At 38.4% G+C, this 22,244-nt stretch overlaps 2 protein-coding genes and 1 non-coding gene across 4 annotated transcripts in view; 2 read left to right on the plus strand and 1 right to left on the minus strand.

The window, feature by feature from the left end:
- The window catches only part of LOC126248044 (uncharacterized), a 557,758-nt gene that overhangs the window by 438,483 nt on the left and 97,031 nt on the right, over positions 1-22,244 (plus strand). The window lies entirely within an intron of this gene.
- Positions 1-22,244, plus strand: part of LOC126248043 (uncharacterized) — a 706,800-nt gene that overhangs the window by 221,287 nt on the left and 463,269 nt on the right. For both annotated transcript variants that reach the window (XM_049948671.1, XM_049948672.1), the window contains exons 7-9: positions 7,319-7,487; positions 7,783-7,933; positions 9,748-9,935. In XM_049948671.1, coding sequence (XP_049804628.1) covers positions 7,319-7,487; positions 7,783-7,933; positions 9,748-9,935 — 508 coding nt within the window. The remainder of the gene's footprint in view (positions 1-7,318; positions 7,488-7,782; positions 7,934-9,747; positions 9,936-22,244) is intronic.
- Positions 12,575-12,649, minus strand: Trnal-caa (transfer RNA leucine (anticodon CAA)). The gene has a single exon. It is a non-coding gene; the product is annotated as a tRNA-Leu (tRNA).

Consider the following 22,244-nt stretch of genomic DNA (forward strand, 5'->3'; position numbering starts at 1 on the left):
AAAACTTATCATTGTTGTCTAAAATGTTTTGTATATTTTTTGTCAGTTTGATGATGTCATAAAAACAGTTCTGAAAGTATTTGGACAATGCTACTGAAATGATAAAGAAAATTTGTAGGACAAGATTTTTGTTCACTATTGTATGTAGTGTACATCCAAGTCTTGGTTACAGCTAGTCTCCTCTCTATTAAATAAATCTCTTTCTTCTCATTACTAGATTGTTTGATCCCAGATACTAGCCACTCATTTCCTTGGTTTCCATTGTAGTCATTACTGATGTGTTGTAAGGAAAAGCTGGATTCTTAATATTACAAGAAGATTCATAAATTTCTTACCTACCGTGTGCCATAGATGATCTTCCCAATGATTGTCTGGTAAATTCTCTCTAAAAAGAGTAACAAAGACAGTATTTATATTTCTAAAATACTGTGTTTTCCCTTGTTAATTAAATCTGATTGTTAGACATGCTTTATTGCTGACATTTCTTCATAATGGCCAGACAAACTATGTATTGTGAGACTTAGATCTATTTTGTAAAAGACATTTTAACTCAGAAATAAGTTGTAAACTGCTGTCTTTCTAGGGCTTCGTTGTGTGCTTCTTGGATTTGTTTATCAGTGTTTTCCTAATTGTTCTATGCATGAAATTACATCATGTTTTAATATAGGTCTTGCCTGTACACTTATCATAATACAAAAAGTAATTAATCTATTGTAAAGTAGTTTCTATACACACACCAAAAAAGGTTTTGCATCACCCCGGTTCCCAGAACACCTGAAGATAGACGTTGACTGTGGATGTTGTATCACAGACACAGTCCCTTTGACGGTTCAGAGATGTCACTAAACCCACCCAAAGACGTAAACAGCCATGCAAGAGCAGCACCCATTAGACAGAGGGGGTCAGACAGCCGATCAGTTCCAGCCATTCCACCAGGAAGGAGGTACACGGCTCATGTTGTCTGTAGTTCAACCATGCCTAGACGCTCAATACTGCGGTTCGATCATGTCCACATTGTTACTTTGTGCCAGGAAGGGCTCTCAGCAAGTGGAGTGTCCAGGTGCCTCAGAATGAAACAAAGCGATGTTGTTTGTACATGGAGGAGACATAGAGAGACAGGAACTGTCGATGATATGCCTCGCTCAATCCACCCAAGGGTTATTACTGCAGTGGATGACCGCTACCTACAGATTATGTCTCAGAGGAACCCTGGTAGCAACGCCATCATGTTGAATAATGCTTTTTATGTAACCACTGGACATTGTGTTATGACTCAAACTGTGAACAATAGGCTGCATGATGCACAACTTCACTCCCGACGTCTATGGTGAGGCCCACCTTTGCAACCACGACACCATGCAGCATGGTACAGATGGGCCCAACAACATGCCAAATGGACCACTCAGGATTGACATCACATTCCCTTCACTGCAATCCAGTCAGGCTGAATGCCTTAGACACACTGTCCAGCAAGTGCAGCAAGGTGGAGGTTTCCTGCTGTTTTGGAGTGGCATTATGTGGGTCCAAAGTACGCCGCTGGTGGTCATGGAAGGCCCTGTCATGTCTGTACAATATGTGAATGCCATCCTCCGACTGATAGTGCAACCATATCAGCAGCATATTGGCTAGGCATTCATATTCATGGATGACAATTCGCGTCCTAATCATGCACGCCTTGTGAATGACCTCCTTCAGGATAATGACATTGCTCGACTAGAGTGGCCAGCATGTTCTCCAGACATGGACTCTATTGAACATGCCTGGGATAATTGAAAAGGGCTGTTTATGGATGGCATGAACAACCAACCACTCTGAGGGATCTATGCTGAATTGCCATTGAGGAGTGGGACAATCTGGACCAACAGTGCCTTGATGAACTTGTGGATAGTATGCCATGACAAATACAGGCATGCATCAATCCAAGAGGGTGTGCTATTGGGTATTAGAGGTACTGGTGTGCGCAGCAATCTGTATCTCCACCTCTGAAGGTCTCGCTGTGTGGTGGTACAATATGCAATGTGTGGTTTTCATAAGCAATAAAAAGGGCAGAAATGATGTTTATGTTTATCTCTATCCCAATATTCTGTACTGGTTATGGAACTCTCAGAACCAAGGTGATGCAAAACTTTTTTTGAAGTGTGTATTAAGTATTCTGTGCCAGCTTGTATTCCTTGCTTATGTAGGTGCCAATACTCTGAACGTGGTGTATGTGTACAGTTAGTTGTGTGTCCCAAATATCATACTCACAACAAACATTATGATGTGAAATGTGTCAGCTGAACAGATGTAGAATATATATTTTAAAAAAATATTTATATGTTATATAGTGACCACTTAGAGTTTTTTCAGTATAATTATTTCTAATCAAGAATTTCACTATGATATAGAAGGAGTGGGTAAGTGGTAACATTTTTAATTTGCATTTGAAAATACTTTTGCTATCTGTCAAGTGTTTTATTTCAGTAGTTTGAGTGTCTAAGAGTTAATATCTCTGCTACTCTCAAACTCAGATGGATTTTTGGTAACAAATTTCATGTATGAATAAATATATTTGTCAGGGTGTGGTTAAGATTCTTGCCTGCTTAAAAATGTGCCTGCAAAACATCTCCACATATAACTCTAATAACTTTGCCCACATGTAATTCTAATTACTTTCTCTTGTGCAGTGAATACTTTTTAGTTAGTTTGGGTGTTACCCCTGTTCCTTATTTATATTAATGATATACCCTCTAGTATTACAGGTAATTCTAAAATATTTCTGTTTGCTGAAGACACTAGCTTGGTAGTAAAGGCAACATTGGCTCTGTTTCAAATAGTGCAGTTCATGATGCAAGTTCATGGCTTATAGAAAATAAACTAATGCTAAATCACAGTAAGACTCAGTTTTTACAGTTTCTAACACATAGTTCAACAAAATTCTACATTTTAATTTCACAGAGCGGGCATATGATTAGTGGAACTGAACAGTTATAATTTCTAGGTGTTCAGATAGATAGTAAACTGTCGTGGAAAGCCCGCATTCAGGATCTTGTTCAAAGACTTCATGCTACCATTTTTACTATCTGAACAGTGTCTGAAGTAAGTGATTGGTGACACCAAATTTGCATATTTTCATTTGCTTATGTCATATGGTATTATATTTTGGGGTAACTCTTCTGATTCTCAAAGGATATTTCTGGCTCAGAAACGGGCCATTCGGGCAATAAATGGTGTAAGTTCACGAACCTCTTGTCAATCCCATTTCTCTAGTATGGGTATTCTGACATTAGCCTCTCAGTATATATATTCTTTACTGTCAATTCTTGTTAACAGTATCAGCTTATTCCCAAGAATTAGCAGCTCTTACTCAGTTAATACTAGGCAGAAATACGATATGCATTTGGATCCCAATTCCTTGACTCTTGTGCAGAAAGGTGTGCAGTGCGCTACTGCATCCATTTTCAAAAAGCTACCTTAAGTATTCAAAACTCTTAGCAGTAATCCATGGCTTTCAAATCAAAATTGAAGTGTTTCCTCATGGGTGACTACTTCTATTCTATCGAGGAGTTCCTTGAAAAATTAAGCTGATTCCTATGTTATAATGTTGATTGCATTTATATAAACTTATAGCTTGTCTTTTTTGGGTTCATAAACATTTTATTTTATCTGTTATAACTTTTATGTTGTAATTTCATGTACTGACATGTTCCATGACCTTGGAGATTTACTCCTCAGTTTGGTCCTATGGAATTAGATGTGTAAAATAAAAAGATAAAATTATCCTTTAAGACATCATTGAATGCATATATGCAATGTTTTTTAACTTTCTGGTTTCTGTATCCCTAAAGTTGTTAACTATTCTTATGACAAAAGCAGAAAATCCTAAATATTTTAACAGTTTTGCTATATGGTTTTTGCAGTAAAATTTTACAGCATTGTGCACCAAAGAACTTAGAACTTTTTACCTTGTTCATCATACATTTTTGGTGTAGTTGGTTAATAGGGAGTGGGATACTTTTGACAGAAAAAATTGAATGAGCTGTGATTTTCAAAGTTGATATTTAATTTGTGCAAAACCAGAAAGAGGCTTTCACAAAAACATCATTTATTATGATCTATGCTGATATTTCTTTCCTAGTCCTTATAATACTGCTTGTATCATTTGGAAACAGGACTAATTCTGTCTCCTGATTCAAACAAAGAAGTAGAGCATCAACATAAGGAAAGAACAGTAGTGAGACAATGATCAAATCCTGTGGCACTTCCTTTGCAATTTCTTCCCATGCAGCTGATTTGGTGTCCCCTTTGTATTACTTGAATAACCCAGGTTAACTTTCTACATTCTGTTTCTTAAATAAGAACTAAACCATCCATGTACTGAACAACATATTCCATAAACACTTAACTTTTCTGATACAATATTATGAGTCACAAAATAAAATTTGTTCGGTAAGACACAGAAGACTCCAGCTGATGTTATTTTATCATTTAAAGATTTTATTATAAGCTCAGTAATTCTGTAATGAGAGAAAACACCAAAATCACAGTCAAGTACATGATCTCTTCAAGAAATTTGACAGCATCACTGGTAAATTTAATCCCTCTACATGTTTGATGGACATCAAGAATGGCAACCCTATCAGAGACAAGGAAGACACTATTGTGCGGTGGAAATAGTACTGTGTAATGTTGAATTCTGGAAATAATAACATTACAGACAGTCAATCTATAGAGCACCATACATTGGAACCTACAGTTTCATGCAGCAAAATAGAGAATACAATTCAACACATGAAGAATTACAAATCCCCTGATCTAGGTGGTATACCTAGAGAGGTTATCAAAGAAATGGGACAAGAATGTGTCAATGGGCTGCCTTCATTGTATACAAAAGTATGGAAAACTTGGGAGTGGTCAGAAGAATTGCTGAATTCTCTCTTCAAATCCTACACTAGAAAGAGTCAATCAGGAACCACATCGACTGCCGAACTGTTGCTTGCACATTCCATGCAAGCAAAATTTTGAGCTATGTCTTGCCCCAGCATTTGAAGCCATACATTCAGCCTCATATATCCCCAGAATGAGCAGGTATTGTTGAAGGACAAAGAGCCTGTGAACAATTCTTCAACATATGAGAAATAATTGAAAATCGTGAGAGTTCTGTGTTCCTGTTTTCATCTGTCCTTTCCTAGGGGAAAGCCTTTGACTCTGTTGTCTGGAAGAAGTTGTGACAGGCACTTACACAGTTTGATGTCTAACTACACTTGATAGCACTGATCAGCAGTTTATATAATAATTGCATTACAGTTTTGAAGACAAGTGCTGAAACATCTGATTTCGTCAGTGTATCAAAAGGAGTCATGCAGGCTTACATTCTATGCTCCCAACTGCACAACATCTATGCAGAACATATCATTAGGAATATTCTTGATACATGAACTAAAGGCATCTCAGTAGGTGGAAGGACTGTTAACTATCTCCAATTTTCTGATGACACCATGCTTTTAGCTGGCAGCAAAGGTGAACTTGCTGAGCTCTTAACAAAGTAAAGGAAATCATATGGATTAGACATCAATCTCAGCAAGTCCAATTTTATGATATTGAATATTGAAGAAAGCTCCAGGTTGATTAAAGGAATTGAAAGTAGTGCATTCTTTCATCTGTCATGAGTCAACCATCTGGAAAATGGGAAGTTGTGAAGATGAAACAAGGAGACAGGTCACAATGGGCCAAGTGGCTATGAAGGACATCACCAAGATCTGGCAGAACTGAGTCATAACAAATGGCACAAAGATCCATCTTGTTGAAAGTCTTCCTGTGCGGTTGCAAAATGTGGACCCTTAAGGCCAGTGACAAGCATCATAATAAAGCATTTGACTTTGGTGATGTTGCAGGATGGTGTGCATAAAATGGAATGAAAGAAAAACAGATGTGTCCATTATTAAGCAACTCATTGTCTCCAGGCACATTTCTTCTCCATACTGTAAGAAGAGATGGGGAAAATCTACAGAAAATAATCATGGCAAGTAAGACAGAGGGCATGAGATCAAGAGCAATGAGCAGATGGGTACATCAAATCAAGAAGATATCTGGTATACCTTCTTAGCAGGGCGTAAGGGAAACTGGATTGAAGACAATGAACACAGAAACTTATGATAGTGATGATGAAATGTATAAATAGCTTTATCAGTGGAGTGGCTCTTTTGAAATAAAAACTGTGATTGGCTACGTATCTCATTACTACACAGCTGTGTGAAAACTTTGAACTACATCACCTTTTCAAAAATTTTAGAAAACAATGTAAGTAGTGACACTGACAATTCTTATTTACATCTGTGGAGTCATTCTTTTTACAGAGATGTCATAACAGCATATGTCAATATGTCTGGCAAAACAAACTGAATTAATGATGCAACAATTGGAAATCCATGATTTGTTAACAACAGTATGGCAAGGATAAATTGATATTGCTATTATTCAATTCAAGTTAAATTAACCATTCATAAATTACCATACATTCATACACACCCTAGATATTTTTGTATACAATTTGTCAAATGTGTGCCTTGCCTTTTTGGTTATCCTGCTTTAGGGTTTTCTAGATTTTCTGAATCATTTAAGTTGAGTGTCACTTTCATCCTTTCAAAATCTTTCCATATGTGTTGGAACTGTGCAAGCATTTAATGCCCCCCCCCCCCCAACTCTCTCTCTCACTCTATCTCCCCCCCCCCTCTCTCTCCCCCTCTAATGAGCTCACTATCATGGATTATCATTTGTAAATAAGAAAAACAATGATCATTCATGACTTAATTGGTTATTATTAAGTTTTATTTGTGTTCATACTGAAATTACACTTCAAAATTTTCATTTTCAAACATTCTGCAGGTTCTTTCTAAGGAAATTGGTGATGTATACCAAAGTTTTTTGAAGATGTATTTGTTACTTAATACAATTTCATGTTTTCCTTCTATACTACCTGCAGACTGATTAATCCATAACCTTCATATTTAAAAGCTATATAACAATAGGGCTGGTGTTGTAATGCTAAACAATAGGGCTTTGGTTGTACTGGTAGAGTCTTTAATATCTTGGCTGTAGCACATTTGTTCTCTCTTCTTGCTAATTAGGCTTACACTTTGTGATTTTACTCCTTTTGACAGCATGAACACAAATGCTATCAGTTATGAGTATAAAAGTCTTTTAAAATATGATTATAGCTTAAAAAGTAATCAAGTAGGCTAAATAACGTTTGACTTGATAAGAATTTACACTTTAATAGTAAACTGTTGCAAAAATTTCCAGCACTATGTTAAAAACATCTCAATATAAATCTTTTCAGGAACTTTTTTCTGGAATTGTTACCTAAGGTTGGCACTGAGGCCTCTGTACTTTTTATCAGAGATCTCATATTGAATTGTAAGGTGAAAGAAGACTCTGCTGTGAAACTTCTCACAAATTTCCCATTTTATATACGTGAACCCTCAGAACATCTACTACAAGAGTGTGAGGTGAGTTCTCCAAATTCTGTAGTGTAACTCACAACAAATAATAACAATTTTTGTCACATCAAAACATAATGAAAATGTAGTTGTATATAAAAATACTGTAAATGAATGTGTTATGTTGCTAGTTGTAAAAATAGAAATTAAAAACATAATAACAGACTGTAATTTAGTGAAAACTCAAAACCATATCAGCAGATGAAATATGTGAGCTGTTACCTATGTTAATTATAGTGATACATATTTGTAATCGCTGTTACTATTAATTTTTACATGAATGTTGTTTTTAATCATTTCACAGGTTTTATTGTCACTTGGGGATGATAAATCTGCACGGATTAAGCAAACTGCAGTTCTTTCATTTTCTAATCTGATTTACAAAATATGTCCACTGAAATGCAGTGCAGCAAAATTTGACCTTTATGTAAGACAATTTGTGGACCTGTTTACCAGTAAGATTACTGATAATTCTTAAATTAAAGATAGATGTTAAAACCAGAAACATATATAAAACTTTAATTTAATTCTGTAATATTTATCAAAGAGATCTGCATTGGTAACTTTTCTCTTACTAAAACATAATTTCAAATCAGACTGTAATATATTACTTAGTGCATGTTTTCCTTCTTCCTGTCACTAGCCAACATCACTTAATGCAGTCCTTCATGAAACATGTACATAGTCACAATCTGGAAGCTAGAATCATTATCAAACAACCTTAAGTACCAGACTCATTTCCTTGCTATATAGTACTTTGAAGGTTTCCTTATTTGATTGATTTGAAACGTCAGTAAACAGTTTAAAAACCATAATTTTTCACTTGCAGCTTCCAGTTCTATTCAAATTCATTTTCTACTGGCAGATTTCATTATTAATGTCACTATCAAGCAACCTCAAACAGCAAATCCACTGACTTACACGGCAGAGTTTGTAGCTTTGGAATTCTGCTCAGTAAACATTGGTTCTGTTGTTTATGAATGGATGATAATCATGCCAATGTCAGTGTAAAATGATGGCTTTTGAAATGTTAATTGAGGCTGCGAGAAACCCTTCACGTAAGAAAACCATATAGCCTTGAGAGTTATATTACTGTAGTTGTGGACCTGATCTACTATTACAATGAATATCCAGAATGAGTGATTCATCTGTCATATTATTCAAGTCTTGTGTCATCATGAAGTCATAGTAAATGATGATAAGCATGAACAGATGGAGGAAAAAATTCATTTGTGGCCATCCAGCCAGCCACATCTGACTCCAATAGCGACAACACAAAAGCTGCATGTAAGATTCTTTTGTCATCATGTCTGGGGAGCTGCAGCATTAGATTATTGGAAAATTTTCAAGTGAAAGAGCAATATCCCATCAGCATGTGAGAGAATTGTCTCCTCAGTCTGGAAAGAAAATACAGCTCTATTTCTGTAAAAATTTGTTTTACACATCTTTTGCATTATCATTTAGTATCTAAGACTACACTTGTAATGCAATATAAGACCTAAAATTTGCCAATGCTTACCCTCAAAAGTTTCAAAATGGTTCTTAACAAAGAAGATTTATCTTCCTTTTGAACTAGTTTTCACAGTGGTTCAATGAATTATAACATAAAATGTATACTATAATGAAAAATTTTCATTTAAATTCCATTACTTAGTGGAACTATTTTCTCATTTTATATCATGCATCACAGATCTCATTTAATGAATCTATTAACAGAACTGAATTATATTGTATGAATACAGTACAGCTCCAAGAAAAAATAGTCCATGAAGATGACCTCTTATTGCATCACTTGAAACCTCATTTCGGAACAAATTGTGAAGAGCATCAACAGTCAAAATATTTGATATCTCCCTTTACCATGTCAATGCTTTTGAACACAGAAGGTTCTGGACCAGTTACTTTATTTCCCATATTCATCTCTACATAGTTAAGATACATCTACTATAGCATAATTCTTAAACTAAAATTAGGTTTCATAAATATTTGGAGCAGACAATTATGTAACATTATAAATATACAACTTTTATACTGTTTGCCAGAGAGGTCACCCATGGCAACTTTTCACTAAGAATCTGCTCCATACTGTTGCCCACAAAAAAATCTGTTATGTGAATGTGTGTGTGTGTGTTTGTGTGTGTGAAAATGAGAGAGAGAGAGAGAGAGAGAGAGAGAGAGAGAGAGAGAGAGAGAGAGAGACTGTAGAGACTGTGTGTGTAGAAGTAGCTCCGGATTCATCTAAGATGCATGATACTTTCTTGTATTTCAGGAAGTACTACATATGATGAACAAATGCTATACTTAGAAGTTCTCAATAACATTGAGGATGGCAACACATTCTACCACATACTGCCAATTATTAAAGGCAATGTCACACAACTCTCAGCTGAGCCACATCACATAAGATTCTTGGGAGTCTGGGCAACAATGAACAAGGCTCCATATCATCCAGAAATGGTAATTAGTACAAGGAATTCATTATGATAAAATAATCTGTGAAAGTTTTACACTTGTAAGGTTCCTGTACAGATATATTTTGGGTGGCATATAAAGAACGTATTCTATGTACATTGTGATTGACGTTACACATTACACATTAGTCACTTTTTCTGCCTAAAACCATTTGCTTTAAGTTTTAATCTGTGTAAAGAAAGCATATAATATTCTTGTTTATCAGTATTGTACTGTTTTATGTTGATATTCGTTTTTGATAATGATGTGGATTAATGATATCTCATTTTCAGAGTGAATGCAAAGAACCTCATTACATTTAAAAGTGTGATTTGTCTGTCAATGTTCAAATACTGCGTTTTCTTTTAAACAGGATTTGTTTCTTGCTAGTTTGACCAACATTAAACATGATATTTTCTACTTCACAAATATTTATTCATACTTAGTGATTTAGGAAGAGTTACTGAAAATCAGACACTTACTAACCAACTATCTATTTGTGTGATATTGATTGAGATCATGTATTTGCACTGTGGCATGTATTCCACATTAAAAATTGAGTTTTGAGTCCTCAATACTAAGCTGAATTTCCTACATAATATAATCCAGTTTAATTTAGTTGTGATTTTGACAATTTACTTTCACAACACAAACTTTGCTTGCTTCATACTGGTAAGTAAAATCGTACTGCATTGTTCAGACTAAGGATAAGAGGAAGGACATATATTTAATGGATTTCAGTCTGTCCATTTTGGCTTAGATTTTTCTGAAAATATTGCAGCTAACAACAGAATTACTCAGTCAATTAAACTACACAGAATTGCTTTAGACATCATTACTCTACAATAGTGCTCTATATTTAAAAACCCTACATCAAATGTGGAAAATGAATTTTGTTAGTGACTCTTGGGAAGTATAGAACTGTTGTAGTTTGCTTTCAATTTGTACTCAACTGCAGCCTTCCTGAACTGGAGATAGGTTGTAGTATAAGAACTGTAGCAATTAGTCATAAAACTATAGAAGTATTAATAAACAGTTAATGTGGCTGTGATAGTCAAATGATCAAAGTTACATTTCAAGCACTATTATAGTACCAAACACAACAAAACTACACCTTAGCTGAATAATAATTATACAATTATAATAATGCAATTATTAAATTTAAAACATATGTCCTGCAGTGCATCAGCAAACTAGAAGGTAATGTAACCTAAAATAGAGGAATTTAATAATTATTTTTGATGTACATTACTCTATTTTGAAAGTGGTTTTTTCTTAAGGCAACAATATTATGAAAAGGACAGATTCTCCATAAAAATGTCATGATGAGTTATAGACAGGCACAATGAAAAGACTGTTACCCACAAAGTTTTGGCCAAACCCTTCAGAAAAGAAATCAAAACATACACATATTCACATAATCAGGCACATCTCATGCACACATGACTGCTATCTCTGGCCCCTCTTTGAAGACAGCCAGTCTGGTAATATGCCCAGAGCAGTCAGAATAGCAGTTGTGTGCCTGAGATGTGCCTGTTTGTGTGAATATGTGTGTATGTCTCCCTTTCTTTTCTGAGGAAGGCTTTGGCCAAAAGCTTAATGCATTGCTGTATCTTAGTTGGGCCTGTCTGCAGTTCAACATGGCATCTTTTTGGTGAGTAGCAACCTGTCCTTTTCATAATATTATTGATATTCAAACCTGGACTGTCCATTGTTTGATTTTTCTTATGGCAGATGAGCACAAACTCAGATAACACACAAATAAATATAGTCGAACACTGATCATCAAAATGTTTTGCCCATTGAAGAAAAACTGTTATCTAAGACATAAATTTAGTAGCAGTCAATAAATGGAGCTCTATTATAATATGCATGTGCTATAAGATACTATCTAACGTGCAACAATCAGATTTTAATCTAAAAATCTTCACAATCAGGTCCTGAGGACCAAATGGTCTTACATTCAAAGAAAGGACTTTTCTGGAATGTGTTTTAAGCAGTAACTCTCTAATTTTTTCTCAGTGAGTCAGAGAAAACAAAAAATTCTGAAATGTAGCAGAAAATAATAAAACTAAGTAAATAAACTTAGATGCAACAAAATTACTCACGTAGATGAAACAAACAAATGTGAAATTACAGACTTGAATCATTCTTTCTTGTGCACTCATAATGATTCAATATTTAGTCTAGACCAATTTTCTTCAGAATGCTGTTCATGATGTAGTGACCTTGTGTACAGTATTAATAGTATCCTCAGACTCTCCAGAGGTGATGCAGTTATCTATAATGAAGGACAGCCTGAAAGAATCTGCACAAATATTCAGTCAGATCTTGATAAGATTTCAAAGTGGTGAAAAGGTTGGCAACTTATTTTAAATATTCAAAAATGTAAAATTGTGTACATCACAAAATGAAAAAGAAAACAACAAACTAGAATCCTATGATTACAGTGCATCAAGCATTCTTCCTGCACTCCATACATGAATCGAACAGGAAAAAGCCATAATAACTGGTGTACCCTCTGCCATACACTTCCGTGTTTTGCGGAATGTAGATGTAGATGAAGAGACCAGATTCTAGAATGAGATTTTCACTCTGCAATGGAGTGTGCGCTGATATGAAGCTTCCTGGCAGATTAAAACTGTGTGCTGGACCGAGACTCGAACTCGGGACCTTTGCCTTTTGTGGGCAAGTGCTCTACCAACTGAGCTACCCAAGCATGACTCAAACCCCATCCTCACAGCTTCACTTCTGCCAGTACCTTGTCTCTTACTTTCCAAACTTCACAGAAGCTCTCCAACGAATCATGCAGAACTTCCCCCAGGCTGTGGCTAAGCCATGTATCCACAATATCCTTTCTTCCAGGAGTGCTAGTTCGTTCTGCATGTTAAAACAGGAGAGCTTCTGTGAAGTTTGGAAAGTAGGAGACGAGGTACTGGCGGAAGAGAAGCTGTGAGGATGGGGCGTGAGTTGTGCTTGGGTAGCTCTGTTGGTAGAGCACTTTCCTGCGAAAGCCATAGTCCCGAGTTTGAGTCTCGGTCCAGCACACAGTTTTAATCTGCCAGAAGTTTCAAATCAGAGTCTAGTTTCTATAAAAGCTTGCATGCTAACACTATAGATGAAGCATTTCTGGGAAAATGAAAAGTTGGCCTTTCTTTAATATTCCCAAATACCAGCAGAGAAGAAATCAGGGTCTGAGCAGACACATTAATAGTTCACAGTTAATACAGTAGATTTTACTCTAACAGAAGATACTTCATAAACCTGATAGTGTATGTTTCCTGCAATGCCACAACTTATGTGGATAAATTATCTGAAAGAAGAACCTGATTGGAAAAAATATTACATATTCAGATGGAGAATAAAAAGTAATCAAATAATAGATATACTCCAGAATGAGATTTTCACTCTGCAGCAGAGTGTGCGCTGATATGAAACTTCCTGGCAGATTAAAACTGTGTGCCCGACCGAGACTCGAACTCGGGACCTTTGCCTTTCGCGGGCAAGTGCTCTACCATCTGAGCTACCGAAGCACGACTCACGCCCGGTACTCACAGCTTTACTTCTGCCAATATCTTGTCTCCTACCTTCCAAACTTTACAGAACCTAGCAGAACTAGTTCTGCTAGGTTCGCAGGAGAGCTTCTGTAAAGTTTGGAAGGTAGGAGACGAGATACTGGCAGAAGTAAAGCTGTGAGTACCGTGCGTGAGTCGTGCTTCGGTAGCTCAGATGGTAGAGCACTTGCCCGCAAAAGGCAAAGGTCCCGAGTTCGAGTCTCGGTTGCGCACACAGTTTTAATCCGCCAGGAAGTTTCATAAGAGATATACTGTCAAGCTTCATTGTTGCACAAGCAACAATATTAGTTAATTTTCACTTCCACTCATATTCAGAAAGAAACAGAACAGCTTAAACAACTAGAGATAGAACGTTCATATTCACAGAACATGTACATCTACATCTACATCCATATTCTGCAAGCCACCTGACAGTGTGTGGTGGAGGGTACCCTGAGTACCTCTACTATTCCAGTCTCGTATTGTTCGTGGAAAGAAGGATTCTCAGTATGCCTCTGTGTGGGCTCTAATCTCTCTGATTTTATCCTCATGGTCTCTTTACAAGATATACGTAGGAGGGAGCAATATACTGCTTGACTCTTCGGTGAAGGTATGTTCTCGAAACTTCAACAAAAGCCTGTACCGAGCTACTGAGCGTCTCTCCTGCAGAGTCTTCCACTGGAGTTTGTCTATCATCTCCATAACGCTTTCGTGATTACTAAATGATCCTGTGATGAAGTGCGCTGCTCTCTGTTGGATCTTCTCTATCTCTTCTATCAACCCTATCTGGTACGGATTCCACACTGGTGAGCAGTATTCAAGCAGTGGGCAAACAAGTGTACTGTAACCTACTTCCTTTGTTTTTGGATTGCATTTCCTTAGGATTCTTCCAATGAATCTCAGTCTGGCATCTGCTTTACCGACGATCAACTTTATATGATCATTCCATTTTAAATAGCTCCTAATACGTACTCCCAGATAATTTATGGAATTAACTGCTTCCAGTTGCTGACCTGCTATATTGTAGCTAAATGATAAGGGATCTTTCTTTCTGTGTATTCGCAGCACATTACACTTGTCTACATTGAGATTCAATTACCATTTGCTGCACTATGCGTCAATTCGCTGCAGGTCCTCCTGCATTTCAGTACAATTTTCCATTGTTACAACCTCTCAATATACCACAGCATCATCTGCAAAAAGCCTCAGTGAACTTCCAATGTCATCCTCAAGGTCATTTATGTATATTGTGAATAGCAACGGTCCTACGACATTCCCCTGCAGCATACCTGAAATCACTCTTACTTCTGAAGACTTCTCTCCATTGAGAATGACATGCTGTGTTTTGTTATCTAGGAACTCTTCAATCCAATCACACAATTGGTCTGATAGTCCATATGCTCTTACTTTGTTCATTAAACGACTGTGGGGAACTGTATCGAATCCCTTGCAGAAGTCAAGAAACACGGCATCTACCTGTGAACCCGTGTCTATGGCTCTCTGAGTCTCATGGATGAATAGCGCGATCTGGGTTTCACACGACCATCATACATTAGTATGTTCTGCAGAAATGATTAGCATTTGTACCATGTCAGCCAGTGGCTTCAATGTCAACATCGATATTGTGGCACAACATCACCTTCCAGTAAAATGTGCCTCCAGTTCTTGTTGTCACTGTAAACTGAAGGTAATCAATCAGAGGGACTGGAGCAGATATGCAGCATGCCCCACATACATTTGCACGAACTCTATTGTCAAATCAGTGAGTTTGAAAGAAGGTGCATTATAGGCATGAGAGAATGTGATGCATCCATCCAGGAAACTGTTGCTCATGTGGGATGAAATGTTTTGGCAGTGCAGCAGGTGTGTGCAGAATGGTTCATGGAAGGCCATAGACCAGAAGAAGATGGATCAGGTTGCACCACCCAGACCACTCCCCTAAGAAGACATCTCATCTGAGTGGCATTGCAAGACAGATTTGCTCCTCCTCAGCTATGGTGCAATTGTAGAATAGTGTAACACATCATACACTATCAGGAGTGGTCAGTCTGTGGCCTTTTTTTTATGGCGTGGGTTAAATGCATGTCATCCACTTCTCCACCTACCTTTGATGAACATGCAGAAACATGCTAGATGGCAATGGTGAATGGAAAAATGTCACTGGGGACAGGAAGTGCATCAAATAGTGTTTTCAGATGAATCCAGGTTCTGTTTGTTTGGATATGATGGTCGCCTTTTGCTCACCTCAGACAGTGGGAGAGGTACCACAGTGACTGCATTCACACAAGATTTACAGCGCCAACTCAAGGCCTTATGGAGTGGGAGGCTACTGGGAACAACCACAAATCACAGTTGGTGCATATCCATGGCACTGTGACCAGTGTGACCTACATGAATAACATTCTGTGATCTGGAGCCATATCCTTCCTGCACAACACTCCAGACACCATTTTTCAGGAAGACAATGAACAACCACATATTGCTGCATGAACACATGCCTTCGTGGCATCACAGGATGTCAGCCTTTCACCCTGGCCCACCAGATCAGCAGACTTTTTGCCAACTGAATATGTGTGGAATATGGTGAAACAATGGGTGCAGTGCTGTGATGCAATGCCAACCACCTCAGATGAACTTTGGAAGCAGCTGAATGCAGCACGGATGACTGTACTACAGGATGCCATTCACACCTTATATGCACTGATGCCATTATGCATGGGACAAGTTATCCAAACCCACGGTAGACCCTGTGCCTACTAGGTCAAAGGATGCATGCTGGACTGAGGTGACTGGAATGCTAATCATTTCTGCAGAACATACTAATGTACATGTCGTCTGAATATGAATGTCCTATCCCCAGTTGTACGAGAAAGAGCTTCACAAACTGAGCAAGTCAATAACATGTTGATCTGTTTCTGGCCCTTACGCAAGCAGAGAATTGGCATGGCACTGATTGACAGAGTTTTTGTATGTCCTCTTGAGGGATGTCATGCCAAATTCTGTTGAACTGGCACATTACATCATCAGATTTCCAATTTGGTTTGAGGACCCTGCCCATACTGCAGCAAATGTTCTCAATTGGGGAGAGATTTGGTGACCTAGTTGGGCAATGTAGGGTTTGGCAAGCATGAAGACAAGCAGTAAAAACTCATGCCAAATGTGGGCAAGCATTATCTTGCTGAAATGTAATCCCAGGATTGGTTCCAATGAAGTGCAACAAAATGGGATGTAGAATATCATCAATGTACCATGTGCTGTAAGGGTGCTGCTGATGACAACCCTAAACTAACTTGTAATTCTGAGAATCTAACATGCCAATTGAACAGAATTTGGCATGATATCCCTCAGGAGGACATCCAAAAACTCTGTCAATCAGTGCCAAGCTGAATAACTGCTTGTGTAAGTACCAGAGGTTGCATAAAGCATTACTGACATGCTCAATTTGTGAAGCACTTTCTCCTGAATAAATCATCCAATTTTCCTGAAATTGTGATAATTTGTTTGTCCATATACAAACATCACATCTACTGGTTTCTGTCCCCTTCATATAATTCCTTCAGGGTGCATCATGTCCTTTTTTCTGTGTATATAAAGCAGACTGTATGTGTGTATGTCCAGCATCTCCTCCCAAACGCCTCGATCGATTTCAGCCAAAATTAGCACAGAAAGAGAAGGTCTAATGAGTATAAGCACTGTGGGGTTTATAACCTTGTAGCTCCAGTTGGAGACAACAACGTTTTTTTCAGTTCTTGGTATACAGGCTGTTATGCACGACAATCATGTTGTGAAGGAACATTATCAGCATGCCAAATCAATCTACTTTGCAGGGCAGCATACATATCAGGGACAAGAACGGTTTTCCAAGCCTTAACATGGAGGCTGCCCTGCATGACAGGCATGTTGTGTCAGAGTAATATCAGCCTGCTTTATCAACCTGCTTTGCATGGCAGCCTGTATGTTAGGGGGCAAATAAGCAATTTTCAAGCCCCTGAGGCTTAACCTGCCCTGTGAGACAGGTGTGTTTTGGGGCTACATATGCTGATGAACATGGGCAGAGTACAGGTTGGGAAGGGGAAAGACAGAGAAAATTGGAGGAGGAAAGGACCAAGAGTGAGGGGGAAGTGGGAGATGTATAAGTCAAATGGAAGCTGTAGTGGGGTAGTGGGCAGGTGGGAAAGGAAGACAGGGAAATAGAGGTAAAAAGAGTGGGAGGGAGGAGATTTGGTGAGAGGAAGGGTGGAGGGAGATATGTAGAGAGAGGGGGTGTGGAGGAAATGAATAAAGAGGAGAGGAGAAGGAGATGAAGACAGAGACAGAGAGTAATGAAGAAGAGATAGGCAGACAGAGGTGGGAGGATGAGAGTGATGCATAGAGGTAGGAACAGGTGGATGCAGAGCAGAGGATGAGTAAATGTGTTCAATATATGTTTGAACACATACATTGGTGAAGCTGCATGAAAAGGTTAATACTAACATAAATGATGATTCTGAACTAGTGATAAAAACAGTGCAGTGTCATGCACACATGTATAAAATTTGATGCAATGCTGTAGACATAATTGTGATCATGAATTAGCAGCACAATGGCATGTGGAAGAAGGCAGAGCCAACAGCAAGTGCAGTTCAGCATGAGATGATGTCCTCTAAGCACAGTGATGCCAAAGTCGCGAGTGGCTACACAACAGCGTGTGGAGACTTGGAACAAAATGAACCGAAATAGCTAATCTACATAGTGTGTGCATAAAATATATCAAATACAGCAATTAATTTAGGACGTTGGAGAGGCTCAGAGGTGGCTTGAACAGAGGCTTCACAGTTGGATTGATATCTGCCCACATACTTTATGACTGCTGAATGGGAAATCTTAGCATTGCAATACATGTTGTTACCTGGCTGGGTGAAACTATCACATCAAATCTACTGTAAATGTTGTTATGCACCAAGGCACTGCGGCACTGTTAACTTGTAACATATCAATGGTGCAAGTAAAGCAGACAATCCGTTAACAGATTTCACAGCAGAAATGCTATCAAGGGGTAACAACCCTGCTACGTAGCTAATTATTCACAATGGTGTTAAATAAGAGGGCTTTTGATGTGGTAATGGGAATCTTAGAATTGAGAAACAGAACATTACTGCATCATAATAGGTCACTAGATACTTCAAGCACGTGAAAATCTTTCAACGACAAAGACAAAATCGGCAGTAGCTTCCAGGATAGGCTCAAAATTATGAGTAGACAGAAACACATTGAGTATGAATAAAGAATGCTGTTGTGACCAGACAAAACTAACTTTGTCTGGCTATAACTGTGGGTTCTTTGATTGCTCTGGGAGAAGGTTTCACAAACTACAACACATGATATTTTAGTTCATTTTATTACATTAATGGACAAAAGATTTATTTAACTTTGACACAAATCTTTGCCATAGGATTGCTGGATACTTGACAATTGCCATTGATTATGAAAGCATCACTTGATTCACTAAGTAACAATCTGTTCTCTTGAAGTACAGTGTTGTACATTTATGATATTACAAGCTCATCTGAAATTTTAACAACTCATTGGTCATACATTATGATACTGACTCCTTCAGATGAGGTCATGAACTGGTACTGGGCTCTTCCATGCTGTACTGCAAGGTGCTGTGCTGAGAGCAGAGGCATGGTCTTCAGGAGGGCCTCCCATATATTGTTGAGGATTGCAGCAAGCCCTCGCTAACATCTATGGAATCAAAATGCATTGCTGACTTTGGCATGGCACCATGGTCTCTTGACTATACCACATTACCACATTCCTCCTTCCCCCACCCCCTCCCCCAACCTCAGCACCATTGTTGTGTAGGGAGAATGCACATAACAATGGTGCAGGGGGGAGGGGGCTGAATACAGAATGCAGATGCAGATGAGGAGGCAGAGAGAGTAACTGCAGCTGATTGCACCTATCTGTCTGCACCCCAGTCTCCACCACGTGGGTGTCTGGCAACATTAGCAATGAAACCAGTCACAGAGTGTATACCCGCATCCAGATATGCAAGCCCTGTGGTGGGTTGGGTAGAGAGGAAATCTTCCAAAGTGGTGTGATGATCTTCCAGGGGAGGCACATCCACAGGCATTGGTTTGGGCAGCTGGGTGGGAGCTGACACCTTTCACATCAGCAGCAGTAGTGATGGTGGCGATGGTAGCTGAGGTGGTGGAAGGGCATCCATCTCCTTCCGTACAGTAGGAAGGTGCTGGTTGCAACTGGTGGAGAGATGGCTGCAACTGCAGATGAGGACCCCAGCAATGCTCTGGGTCTGTGGGCAAACATTCTGTGACAGATTCACTGATATACTCGTACGCACTGTGGAGCTCATTTTGGTGGCTCTGCCGTAGCCCAGCAGAACAGTGGATGACATTTGAGGATCATATAATTGCTTTGGTAATGACTCACTGTTGCTTGCCAAAGACTTTGTAAAAGATTTCATTCTGTGGCTGAAACTTTTTCTGATCTTGCAGAATAAAGTGTTTCCATGGCTATCACATAGGATGTAACAGGGTATGGTGCCTTTGATTGTGTAACAACTCTGCTGGTAACTTCCCATTGTGTGGCACGAAGTAGTAGGAGGACAGAAAAATTTTCAATGCCTGATGCTGTGTGTGGGAGGAACAAAGTTTCTCCATGTGAGCTTTTAATCTGTGGATGAACCACTCAGCTTTGCCATTAGATTGTATGTGGAAAGGTGCAGTCATCACATGATGTATGCCACTTGCAGTACAAAATTGTTGGAAATTGGCTGAAATGAATTGTGGACCACTGACCAAGACCATGACCTCAGGAAGATCTTCAGGAAAAGAAGAAGAAGACAAATCCAATACCATATTTGAAGAAGTGGTGGATGTCATGGGAACAACAAAAGGAAACTTACTCTAAGAATCTACCACTAACAACTGTCACATGTTTCAGAATGGACCCATGAAATCAAAATGAATTTGCTGTCATGATCCAAATGGATGTGGTCACTCAGAAAAGCAGTGTGGTGGAGCTGATTGATTTTCCACACAAACTTTGCTACAAGCAGTCATTTGAACAAACTGAGCATCCATGTCCAGCCAAGTACAATGATGACATTTGAGTTGCTTTGTGCAAACTACGCCCCAATGACCTTGGTGCAATACAGACAAAACTTCTGACTGTAGGGATTGAGGAGCCACAAATGTGCATCGTCATTCTCTGTGTGCAATAGCAGAACACTTGAGCATGCAGAAAGCATGTGATGATGTGAAAAATAGCATCAAGATTGAACAAGGCCATCAAAGGCAGATGATCTGTCAGCATATATAACTTCAGAATATACAAATACTAGTGGAATTTCATATCACCATAAATAATGGTGAGCACTTCTTCTTAAAGCTAGCTATAGTTACACTGTGATTTGTTAAGAGACTTTGAAGCAAAAGCAATAGGTCTGTCACAAGAACTAGTCTTATGGAGGACCACCACTCTGATCCCATAAGATGCATCCACAGCTAACACAATAGGCTTAGCTGGGTCAAAGTGAATAAAACATCCATGATGTAACAACACATCTTTTAACTGCTGAAATGCAGTGCTTTGGACCACACAAAAGGAAAATTTTTCTGGTGCAGCTGATTAATCAGAGCAATAATTTTCACAGTATTTGAAATAAATTTTATATAATAGGTGAGTTTCTCCATGACTAATTGGAGCTCCTTAATGTTATGGACACCAGCAGATCTCTAGTAGCAGCCAAGTGTGATGTAGTTGGATGTATAACTTGTGTATTTATTACATGATGTAAATAGTTCAGTTCTTCCTGGTAGAAGGAGCACTTTCCTCATTGCTCTTTAGGCCAGCAGCAGAAGACAATATTATCCAGATAGTACAAGAACGGACTTTTGCTGTTCAATGTTCCAGAAACCACTGAAAACTTGCAGCAGCTGAAGCATTTCCAAATGATAGTGTTTGAAACTGGAACAAACCTTAGTGAGTGTGTATCACAGTATTCTTGCTTGCACTGTTTGTCCAGCAGTAATTGTATGTGTGCCTCTCACAAATTTATCTTTGAAAAGTATCTGAAATGTCCCAGTCTGTCCAATAATTCCTCTGGACATAGAAGAGGAAAAGAGTCCAGGAGAGTTCATAGGTTTACTGTTGCCTTGAAGTCAGCACACAAACATAACCATATGAAGGCTTCTTCATAACGACCAATAGTGATGCCCATTGGCTTGAAGAAATGATTTTGCTAACACCATTGCCTTGCCACCTTTGCAGTTCCCAAGCAACTTTCTCACATAAAGCAATGGGTCAGGTCATGCATGAGAAAATCACAGCTGTGCATTGTCCTTCACATTTATGTGTGCTTCAAAGTCTTTTGACCTTCCTATGCCTGGTTCAAATAGTTCCTTGTGCTTACTACACAAGTCAGAAATGTTATTGTGAGGCACAGAAACACTAGTTTGTAACATATTGTACTGAATGTACAGATTGAATAAATCAAATAAATCTGTTTTTAAAATAATGATTGAAGCTGAAGAAATGAATTAAAATTCATGCTATATCCAGGACTCAAATCCAGGTCTTCTTGCTTACAAGGCAGAAATGCTGACCATTACATGACCACAGCCCTATGGTCAACATTGCTGCATGAACTACCCAAGTCAAATGCCCTTCCCAACACAAACTTCATTTCATATCTTCACCTTATATTCCCCCCACATTGTTGCTATTGCAACACTCTCTGGCATCGGAATAGCACCCC

This window comes from Schistocerca nitens, chromosome 3 (assembly GCF_023898315.1).
Source record: "Schistocerca nitens isolate TAMUIC-IGC-003100 chromosome 3, iqSchNite1.1, whole genome shotgun sequence".
In the NCBI taxonomy this organism is placed as follows: domain Eukaryota; kingdom Metazoa; phylum Arthropoda; class Insecta; order Orthoptera; family Acrididae; genus Schistocerca; species Schistocerca nitens.